The sequence below is a fragment of the Notechis scutatus genome, chromosome 3 (genome assembly GCF_049901735.1).
Source record: "Notechis scutatus isolate UNSWTSFEM ecotype Mainland chromosome 3, rNotScu1.2, whole genome shotgun sequence".
Taxonomy (NCBI): Eukaryota; Metazoa; Chordata; class Lepidosauria; order Squamata; family Elapidae; genus Notechis; species Notechis scutatus.
The window spans coordinates 88,247,382-88,258,604 of record NC_142011.1 but is presented as its reverse complement, the minus strand read 5'-3'; the positions used below and the strand labels follow the sequence as shown (position 1 = coordinate 88,258,604).

Genomic DNA, 11,223 nt, shown 5'->3' with positions numbered 1-11,223 from the left:
CAGAAATACGTTAACCAGATTGTATGCATTTGCCATACATGATCCATCCTATAAGGAGATAATAAATCACTTTTTTAATGTAGGATTACATAAGATTGTGAAGAACTTCTTAAAAATAAAGCTGCAACTTTTTAAAATCTAAAATGCTTCTTTTATGAGTTTAGGCATAGAGAAGCATATATTTATGTGCACTGAATGCAATTGCAAGAGCTCTTCCAGATCACTTTCACTGCTTTTTGAATGCTACATCTATATTTATCCATGGATTTTAAGCCTAATGTTACATTTTTTTCAAAATCTCATTTTCAAAATATCAGTATTTAATCTATAATGCCTAAACTAACAATATATGTGTGAAACCTGGATATATCTGTTAAAATGTATTGTTACCAAATTGAAAAGGGCATGCCCTGAATTACAACTTTAAAAACTTCAAATATTGAAATCTGGTTTTATCTAACTATAAAAGACTTTTATCAAATGGTTGGGAATCACCACTGATAACAGAATTTGTAAGGGATCATCATCCTGTCAAAAGTAATGAAAAGGAAATCCTTACCTGTGGATGATTGTTTCTATCATCCGAAAAGTTTTTATCCTGTAAAAGGTCAATATAAATTACTTCAGTACAAGTAAGGGCATCTGAAAGAAAATAATCATACTCTCTACCTCACAGAAAGAGGACACCTTCCACTAAAAAAAGAGTATATGATATACATTTATATATGAGTTTGATTCTTTCCCTTTCTTTGACCTGATGGGAAGTGTGTTGATGCCCAGATTGTACCATAATATCAGAATTGTAGGGAAGAGGGAACAACCAATCTCTGTTGGTTCATACAAAACTCCTTTTTTGGCTTCCTGGTACGTCCGTTCTATTTCAGTTTTTTTTTGGGGGAGGGTTCGGAAAGTGTGGTTGTTGCTTTTATTAAATCTTTACTTTCTCTCCCACAACATTTCTCTATTCAAGAGCAAAGAAGGAACAGCAAAGTATGTTCAACAGCTGGACCTGGCAAACAATAGTCATTGGAGCTTCTTCTGCTTCCTTCTTTCTTCCCTCCCTTTCCAAGGACTTTTTACACTCCAAAGAGTTGTGAATGGCAATCTGTTGTGTTAAGCAGTTTTAGCCACAGGTAAATAGGTACCATCTTAAGATGGAAAGAGGAAGGTTCTCAAATGGAATAAATAATCCAGTTTCCCACTCTTCGGTTCAGAAGATCTTCACTACAACAGCAGATTAGAGTCCCAAAGGGCTCATCCTCCATCCTCTCTAACCACTGTATAAACATGCCCCATATTTTTTTTTATTATTCCACATCCTTTCAACTGTATCTTCATCTGAACCAGTAAAGGCAGCTAAACACCATCTTTAGCCATACCAGTTTCAAAATAAAATTTACCTCTTCTCCCAAAAATTTTTTGGCCATGGGCACAATCTGGCATGATTCACTGAGGGTGTAAATTGCTGCAGTTGAGGGACACTATTTTGACCAACTCCTGTTGGCCATTCTAGGTTATTCTGTTTGTTGGGAACCATTTTATTGCCATTTTGGCCAGATTGTTGGAAAGCCCAGACGTCTGGCAGAAGCAAAGGCTCAAACACTGACCAGTGCTTTCTGAAGGACTTCTCAGATCTAATGTGGGCTCTTTATAAACATGGGTTTAATGCTCTTTCTGAAAGAGTGCTAGACTTGCTTTCAATCATTGGTTTAGTGCTCTTCTGAAAGACCTCTGTTTAAAGGTCTTAACTCTACCTTCTACTCCATACAAGATAGATTTAAGCTACGAAGAACTAGGTTTTTCCAATAGGTTTTTGCTGGTTTTCCAGCACAGGGCACAATATATTTTTCCACAGTTTTTCCAACAAGGGATTTTATATAACCATACTTTCCATACTTTAATGTGGTTGGAAAGCATCATTTCCCTTTCCCTGCTATATTCCTCTTTAATGGCCATTCACAAGCTATTCTGGGTACTCCTCCCTACAAGGACTTGCTGTCTTGCTGCCTGTTTCCATTCTCTTGCATCACTAAGCAAGATCAAAGCTCTGCAGAGCTCCACCATAATTCAGAAATGAATCTCCCGAGAACGCAAACCTGTATTCTGGAGTTAGTAACAAAGAATCAAGGACAAGTGTGAATAGATAAATTGCTTTTATTGAAGACACCAGAATAGCTTTAACAACAAAGAACAATTACAGAGGGTCTAAAAATCAAAATACATTTGTAACAAAGCCAGTGCTTAAATATCATGTCTCTTCTTTACACACTTATGTGGCAATTTCTCAGTCTTAGATGTGTAAAACACCTGCACATTGCTTCTGGCCCTGTCAACTTCAGTCCCCACACTATTACTTTTCTCCCTGGGATCTGGACATTGCTATTTCTCTCTTACTCTCATGTGGGATAGGCTAATTTTACTTCCCTGTTTCCTCCCTCCCTCCCTATTTATCATGTAGAGCAGACAAAATTTCCCCACCTTAAGGGACATCTGTTATTATTATTCATTTATTACATTTATCTGCCCTTCCTTTCTCTTGCCTGGGGTACTTCCTAGCAAACATTGGAGAAGTTCTCAGTATCTTTGTCATCATTTCTCCCTCATCCAGAATTGTCCCCGTCCCCCACCCCATTAAAAGTTTGGGGTGGTAGTTTCTGTGTTCCTCTTGTTACTGATACATTTGCTTTCCTCCTTTTCCCAGGTCAGTTTCCTTTACAGAGAAAGGACAGAGCTGAAGTGCACAAAGAGCAAAAGGGGCATTTTTGACCCAGGAAGGATTGGCAAAAGACCAAATGTACTTTTAGTATAGATGGAAGCTGCACACAAAAGTTAATGGTATTGATCTATGTAAGTTCCACAAACAGTCCAATAAACTTGGCATACAACTTCTTAGACAGTTGCATTGAAGACTGGAACCTAGGAGAAAGCCAGTTGTATCTTACAGCAATAGAATGGTCTTCCTTTTGGTATGGGTAGCAGGGCATTTGCAGGATCCTTGAAGAGTCACAGCATATCTTGCAGTTTATGGTAAAAATGGAATGAGAGGAAGTCAAGAAGTATCAAGCAGCAGGTGCAAGCAGTATCATAAACAGCCTGAAATTAAGACATTTGAGTAGAGGCATGAATTAATTGAACCACAGCTAAACCTCAGGCCAGGTTTTGAGTTGGTCATTTATGCAGCAAAGAAAGTGTTGTTCTTCCCATTCCTGTCAGATTGTGGATGACAAGTGGAACTAATTCAATTGTCGATACAATGCCATTAAAAATGTTCTGTGAATTGAGTGGCCTCTGTCCAGAATAAAATGATCAGTCAATCTGTGGTTCTCAGGAATGTATGGAAGGCAACAAAAAGGGATGAAAAGCGCCATTTTAGAGAAAAGGTCCAGTAGTATTATAATGGCATCCAAGCAAACATGTGGTAATGAGTAATAAAGTCCAAAGCAAACTGTGTTCATTAATCCTTGTAGTTATGGGGAGAGTGCAGCAGTTCTGCTGTCTAGGTAGTATGAAGCTTCATACAATGATAAAAATATCAACTTTCACATCTGTTGTAAATTGAAGCCACCAGAAACCAGGGAATAAGAAGTGAAATCCAGAAGAATTCCAGATGAAAGGAATTGGGTTATGATCTCTAATAGTTAACAGAGCTCATGATGTTGTTGATGTTTTGGAAGGGAGAGCTGAGGATCTGAGAAGGATATTGCCATGTAAAGTGGTCAATGTGAGCACCGTACAACCCAACTCCAGGGCTTCAACATCCAAAGTGTCCAATTAGTTGACAGAGAAGGATAGAACAAGAGATAATAGTGGTGACCCATCCATTCTCTGCCACAGTTCCTCAGACCTCCCATCAATCCCCAAGCATAGTTGGATTAATATAGGCAAAGTCTTTGTAATCCTCTCTTTTACCTGATAGTACTGCTTCCAATTAGCCATTTAAGCCTCTTTTATTCCAACTGGCAACCTGACTGGAGATCAGCAACATACTTTCATGTGGAATGGTTTCCTTGTTAGAGAAGAGAAGTTACCCATTCTGATTCACCTTCCAATTATAAATCTTGAGAGCAATTTGTGGGAAAAAAATCCTTAAGTGTTAGAGAGGTGTACAAATCATACAGAACAAGAAAGGCAGAATATTTGCCAAGATTCCTGTTGTTGTGTGTCAGGTTTTTTTTAACTTGTTTCTACAATTGCTGGATCTTTGGTAGAGGCACACAAGAGCCCAATAACAACAGTTCCGCTTGTTCAATCTGAGTCAACCCATAATTCTGATATTGGAATAAAAGGTCGGCAACCAATATAACCATCAGTTAATTTGCAAGAAGGTTGATAGCCATGGTTTTAATCTTGGAGTCTTAAAAGAATTCTCTTCTTCTATGGGACTGGGAATAGGAATAACTTGTTTTGCTATCAGAGCTTCACGTCGTGCACAGAAATAAGTCTCTTTCTAGGAACTCAAACCTGCTCTCTGGAGCTAGCAGCAAGGAATCAAGGACAAGGTCAGATAGATAGGTTGCTTTAATTGTAGATTCAAAGAAGGTCAGATAACAAAGAAGTTCAGCTACTGCAGGACCTAGGAAGCAAGCCATATTTATATCAAACCATTATATTTGAACACTCCTTCTTTCTCCCACCCTTATGTGATAACAGACGTCTGCATTCTGCAGCCTTGGGTGTGGAGCAAATAGGATTTTGATAAGGGACTCAGGTTTCTTTCTTCTAATTTTTCCAGGCTCAACCCACCCAGACAACCCACCCAGACATCGTAACACCTAAATATGACATTTCAAGCACTTGCTTGTCCTCACTCAACCTTGCCCACATTAGTGGAAGGATTTCTGATCATTCTCCTAAACAAGCAGAAGGCAAGGCTTTGCAGGTACAGGAAAGAAATTGGGAAAACCCATCAATCATTTCCTTAGTAATTGCCTGTGTTGTTATTAAGGCAATCAAAGCCACACTTTTCTGTTGGTTCAAGAACTGATGAATAGCACTTTAACATGGTAATCTGATTAGGCTCTTAAAAACCCTAATTCTAGAAACTATTTACCAATTTAAATTTACTATTTAAACAAAATGAAGCTGAAATTCTTACCTGGTCATGAATTTGTTCTGAATTAAAGGGTTCGTTCTGAAATAAAGATAGCAATTAAAGATGCTTCATTATGTTGTTACAAATTATGTGAGAAATATGGGCCACCACCCATATTCAGTGCTTCTTGACTGCCTACCACCTCCATCCACGTGTTGTTTGCCTCTTTTGGATCTTGCTGGGTTCCTTAGATATTCACAACTTTCAGGACTTGTATAAGATGGAACTCACTTATTCTAATTATTACCTGCTTCCTCCTGCTCTTTCAGTGAACAGGTCATATATGTAGTGGAGGGATTGCATTGATCAGAAGCTTTAGGTAAGTTCCCTCCCACTTCGCTCTGTATCCTACTTCTTTAACTGCAATCTGTCAGCTGGACTATATTTTTAAATTCAGGTTTATCTTCTTTCCTGAAGCATGTTTAGTCATGCTTAGAAATAGCTATGAGGACAACGCTGGCCTTTTGCTGTAGTAAAACAGGGGACAATAGTAAGAGCGGTATATTTTATGTTGGCGCATACTTTTTCGCCACCTGAATAATTGGTAGATAACATGAATTTGGGCAGGACTGCCTGGAAGAGCCTTTTGATGCCATTTATAGTATCAGCACTTAGATGTATATACCACTTCACAGTGCTTTACAGGCCTCTCTAAATGGTTTACAGAATCAGCATATTGCCCCCAACAATGGAAGACTGAGTCAACCTTGAGCCAATCAGGACCAAACCCCTGTAATACTGAGTTCTCACCACTGTGCCACCACAGCTCCTTTATAGTTGTTTATAATCTATTTATTACTTCATGCTTCTGTAAAATGTCATTTTATATATCCCTTAAAACACACTACGTGGGATTTATAATGCCCGCTCTTGTCTTTAATGTCGTATTTCATAAACCTGAAAGTGCATGTTGTAAACAAGACATAAATACTGTAGTGTTCAACATTTGTGGAAAACTTCTATTTCTTTACATTTACAAATTGTACTGGTTTATCAAAATATAAAATACAAAATATACAAAGAAAAATAAAAATAATGGAAAAATAAGGATGAAAAGGGAAAGAGAAAAAAGTTCAGGGCAGAGGGAAAAAGAAAAAAAGGCTTTGATTTCTGAATTCTTTTGGTGCAGTAGAATATGGTAGTAACTTAAGGCTCAACTTTTTACTTTTATATAATAATATATACTAGTAGAAAACTTCTATTTCAAGCAGTCCCAAGTTTAAATGACGGACATAATCAAGTCTTTTGAGGTTAGAACATTTTGAGACCGTAACATTTTGTAAATTCTGAATATATAGGAGTTGTTGTTTTGGTTGGAAAAGTCATAATTTGAAATTTTTTTGGACAAAAAGTCATAAAGTATTTCTTTGATTCTGTTATTACCATGGGGCACGCATATTTTCCCCATATAGAAAACAATTGTAGTGTGTATTGAATTTTGGGCAGTTCTATGACTGATGGAAAGGAATTTGAAGTTCAAATCAAAAGTAAGAAAATAATTTTTGTCAGTGCTTTTTCACTTCTGGTTGCTCTTTATTTAGTTTTCTTTTCATTTAATGCCTTGGGAAACTATAAAAATCTAATCAGTAAGTAATGACTATTATACCAAGAGATAATCATTGGGAGCTCATGCACTAGTTACTGAGATAAATCAACAGATTGTGAAAATACACTGTTCTGATATGACATTATTGACCAAGCCTTCTTTGGAAGATAAAACATGTGCCAACATAACTTTTACCCTAGCATGGAAATCAGCCAGCAATATCAACAGTTCCTCTTCTAGATACAGATTACTTTGTAGTATTAAAAATGTAGCAGGTTATTATCTTTTCTGAATGATTTTTTAAAACTTTTCAATTCAGCCTGTAACTCTGGCATTCCTCAGTGGTTTCCCACTGCAGTTACATATCAGACCTGATGCTACTTAGTAGTTTCTGAACCTAGACACTAATCAATTAGAATAGAAGATGTTAATTGAAAATATAAGTAGCAACCAGAACTGGGATAAGCAAATAAATGTGTCTGATTATTGTCAGAAATAGTGTCTTTTTCTCTTAAGGGTTGACAAAGAGATCTTTATATCTGAAAGCAAAAGAGCTTAAACAGAGGTGGTATTCAGCATGTTCTGACCGGTTCTAGAGAACCGGTAGCGGAAATTTTGAGTAGTTCAGAGCAGTAATGGTATTCAAATAAAGTTGCTACCGGTTTGGTGGGCGTGGCTTGGTGGGTGTGCTGTGCACGCGCATGCCAAACGTGCACTTTGCGCAGGCGCAGAGGCATTCTAACTCGCCTTCTGCAAGCCTACACGATGCTGGTTGCTGCAGCAGCTGCCACGCAGTGCTATTCTGCACCACGCAAAGCAGCTGCACTTCGAATTCTGGCCATAAAAGTGAGTATGGGAGGCTGGGCGGGTAGGTGGGCCAAACACAGAGCAGCGGAGAGAACCGGTTCCGTCTCCGCTCCTTATTGCCGCTATCGGGCTCTCCAGAACTGGGCAGAACCAGTCGAATGCCACCACTGGTTCAGAGAACCTATGGTAACCTTCCCCCAGGAGTGGAGAGGGAATGTAGATTTTACAGTATACTTCCTCTGGAGTAGGGTGGGAATGGAGATTTAATCCTTCCTCTACCATGCCCACCAAGCCACGCCCACAGAACCGGTAGTAAAAAAAATTTGAATCCCACCACTGAGCTTAAAGTAAAAACAAAACAAAACACCCCTCACATTCACAAAGCAAAGTGAATCAGAACTTATAGTGATGAGAAGCACATACCCTCTTTCCCCGAATCTTATTGATCAACGTCTTAAGTATATTCTGTGGAAGAGAAAACACAAGTCATAAACCAGGTTAGTTTGATGCAGGAATCCTTCCTACTTTTATCTGATTTAAAGAAAATCTCCATTTGGTTAGCCAGTGTACTTACTGGAGCTGATGCAGCCCTTTTGCGTCTACAGTTTCTTGGGTTCTTCTGTTAAAGTAAAAATATTATAACAATGAAATGAAATGAAAACAACCGGTCTTTGGTGTCCTAAATTATGCCAGTGCAAAGTCAGTCAGATCTATCCACAGCTTGATTGTCAAAACATCCGAACTAACTTTTCCCACTTGGCCAATTTTATCTGAAAGACTACAGAAAAATATGGGTAAAAGGTACTTTTAAACAATGCTCATTCTATCAGAATAGGCACAGCTCTAGCATGGTGAAGTCACCATATCTTGTATTACAGTTCCTGGAATTTCAAAAAGCAAACCAATAATCCACTCAGAATATTGTAACCTAAATAAGAATACTGTACTAGGAAATCCACACAGCCACTAGATGGCAGCAAAGAGGTACAGGAAACACTATATTGTATACAATGTAGTGTGCAGCTCTAATTTGAAAGGTTTATAATTGATCCCATATAAAAATCTTGCTACTCATTCATCAGAAAAAGCTGAACAGTAGTGCCATTCATAAGTTAAGAAAAGCATGGGCGCAAAATAAGTGTAAAAGCTGTTGCAGGAAAAATCCAAGACAGCCAACGTCTTCTTTTCAAGTTCGAAAAAAAATTTTCTTCAAAGAAAATTTAAAATTCAAAGAAAAGACACTAATTAAAAACAACAACCAAGGGAAAGTTAAATATTTCGCTCCATTGTACTCTAATTGTTTCCTTTTCTTCAGAAAGGATTTTCTCCAAATGCATAGAAATGAAAACAAAGTCATAACGAAACATAGAAATCTTTTTTTTTTCCCCTTGAAGGCCTTTCTTATGTTAGCAGAGTTGTGATCTGTTGGAGGAATAAATAAAAACTTTGGAGATAAAGTCTAAGAAACAAAGGACTGCTTTACAACCAAAGTAATATTAGGTGTAACTTCTGTCATTAGGATTATTCTGAATTTATATAAAACATAAAGTGGAAGAAAAAAGTATTTCCTAGTATTACGTACAATTAGTAGAGACTGTTAAGAGATTTGAAATATCATCATAATCAACAGTCATGACAACTAAGGTAATAAAAGTGATCTAAATATATATTCATATTAATAGTTCTAATTGAGGAATATTGCCTTCAAAGAGTCTAGAAACGGCATGAGCAAAAGAGAAATCTTTAATTTAACCAAGCACTACTTTTGAAACTGCTTTAAATAGGAAAAAAAAAAATGCTCAGACTGATATAGAAGTGATATAGCATGAATAGGTTGTACTGACACTTTTAAATGGTATTTGGTGTTATTAAAATGTGTGAGAAAGAAAGCAGAAAATAGTTTTTTTTAATATCAACTATAATTTTACCGACCCATATTGTAAATTTGAAAAATGCAAAGATTTCTGAAAAAAAACTTTCTTAATCTTAAAGAGCCCTGCTTTTTATCTACAAATAAAAAAAAAATTATCTACAGAAAAAAGACAATACATTCATATTTTGAATGATACTTTTGATGGAGCATATTCATCCCTTAGTTACCACACAATTTAAGGTTCAGACAAGCGAAGTTAAACTGCAATTAAAGTAGAAGAGAAGTTCCTAATCTCATCAAGGGTGTGTGCCAGGGGAAGAAAACAGCAAGGCTTTATTCATTCTCAATATTGTGTTTTTTTCACAGGACAGGCAATTTCATTATGGCCAGTTTTGGAAATTGCAGATTAATAACATCTTGATACTTATTTTTTTCATTTTACGATCCTGTAATCCCTTTTATTGGGATGGAGTCTAGGTGATTGAACAGAGCTCAGCGTTTACTGGCCAGATACCCTTCCTGAATCCTACGAGGAGTTCACAGCTGATATTTTCTCCTTGCATCTTAATAGAGAAACATCTGTCACTGCCTAGGATTGAACTCTCAGCCTCCTGAGAGTGGGAGGCGAGTGTCTTCACTTCTAGGCCATTGTGTCGCTCATTGTGATACTTGAACATAATAAGCATTTCTAAGGGATATGGTTGAGTGGGGTTACAACTTTATGTCATTTGAGAAATAAGTGAAAGGTTACTATTTCAAAATAAAATATTACTTATTTTATATGAACTATTCTATACTTACTTCACCACAACCCTTAATATTGGAGCCTCCACTAGTTTGTGAACCCTGCCAAGGAAATAAGAAATGGATCCAATTATTTCTTAACATGAGAGAGCCACTTAAATATCATAGCCTGAGGAGCATGGAATTAAAAAATTATGCAAGTGTGTCTTATCCAAGAAGGTCACCCATGTTGACAAGAATAATAGAAAACAATTACCCTGGGACTGTTTTAGAAAAGTGTTTAAGTTGTCCAGGCAGATGATAGATCGGGGGTGTCAAGCTCATGGGCTGGATACAACATGTGCAGGCCAGGCCCATCCCAGCTCCACAAATGGGAAAACATTGCAAAATGTCACGTGATGGCAACATGACACTGCAAGTGTGACATCCATGTGATAGATAGATGATAGATAGATAGATAGATAGATAGATAGATAGATAGATAGATAGATAGACAGATCTTTTTTACATTCAGAGCAGAAATAAACATCAATGTTAAGTTTTAAGAAATAGTTTACATCTGTCCATAAAATATATTATCTATACATTGCTCAATATTTACCTTTCCATATTGAGAGCTGCAGCACTCAGTACAGAAAATGCATATAAAAATATTAATATATTTGCACAAAGCAACTGAAAGTAAATGGAAATGCTCATCTTTCTTTGTATTATCTATTGCTATAAGCACTTTTTTTTTTACATACATCATACAATAACAGTTTTTTACCTGTCCATATTGGCTGCTGCTCCCATAGGATCCGCTCTGCCCAGCCTGAACAAAAGATACATTATAAAACATTTATTTATTTCTTAAATTTATATGACTCCCATCTCACTTTGGGTGGCTTACAATACAATAAACACACAAATATACAAACATTAAAATTAATAAGACTTAGATAAAGCGAGGAACCCTTGCAATATAGAGATAGGACCTTCTCTCTTACTTTTACCAGCCACCTCCAGTGTAAAATGCCCCCCATTAATATAACTGCTCTAAGCTGCTTTTTATATTCCAAAATTACAATAAACAGAAATGCCCATGTTGTTATATTTAGAAGCAGCAATAAACCAAAACGATCATTTTGATCTATTACTATAGCACATTTTCTACATGTG

General features: G+C 36.9%; 1 protein-coding gene and 1 long non-coding RNA gene across 22 annotated transcripts in view; one reads left to right on the top strand and one right to left on the bottom strand.

The window, feature by feature from the left end:
* Nucleotides 1-2,136: 2,136 nt before the first annotated feature.
* Nucleotides 2,137-11,223, bottom strand: part of LOC113414723 (uncharacterized) — a 53,532-nt gene continuing 44,445 nt past the window's right edge. For all 21 annotated transcript variants that reach the window (XM_087960691.1, XM_087960694.1, XM_087960692.1 and 18 more), the window contains 5 exons: nt 10,832-10,876; nt 10,120-10,164; nt 8,020-8,064; nt 7,869-7,910; nt 2,137-5,131 (listed from right to left, as the gene is read on the bottom strand). In XM_087960691.1, coding sequence (XP_087816817.1) covers nt 5,036-5,131; nt 7,869-7,910; nt 8,020-8,064; nt 10,120-10,164; nt 10,832-10,876 — 273 coding nt within the window. In that variant the 3' untranslated portion in view covers nt 2,137-5,035. The remainder of the gene's footprint in view (nt 5,132-7,868; nt 7,911-8,019; nt 8,065-10,119; nt 10,165-10,831; nt 10,877-11,223) is intronic.
* LOC148131275 (uncharacterized) overlaps nt 7,353-11,223 on the top strand; it is a 28,742-nt gene continuing 24,871 nt past the window's right edge. Inside the window, exon 1 of the long non-coding RNA XR_015748664.1 lies at nt 7,353-7,484. This is a non-coding gene — a long non-coding RNA (uncharacterized LOC148131275). The remainder of the gene's footprint in view (nt 7,485-11,223) is intronic.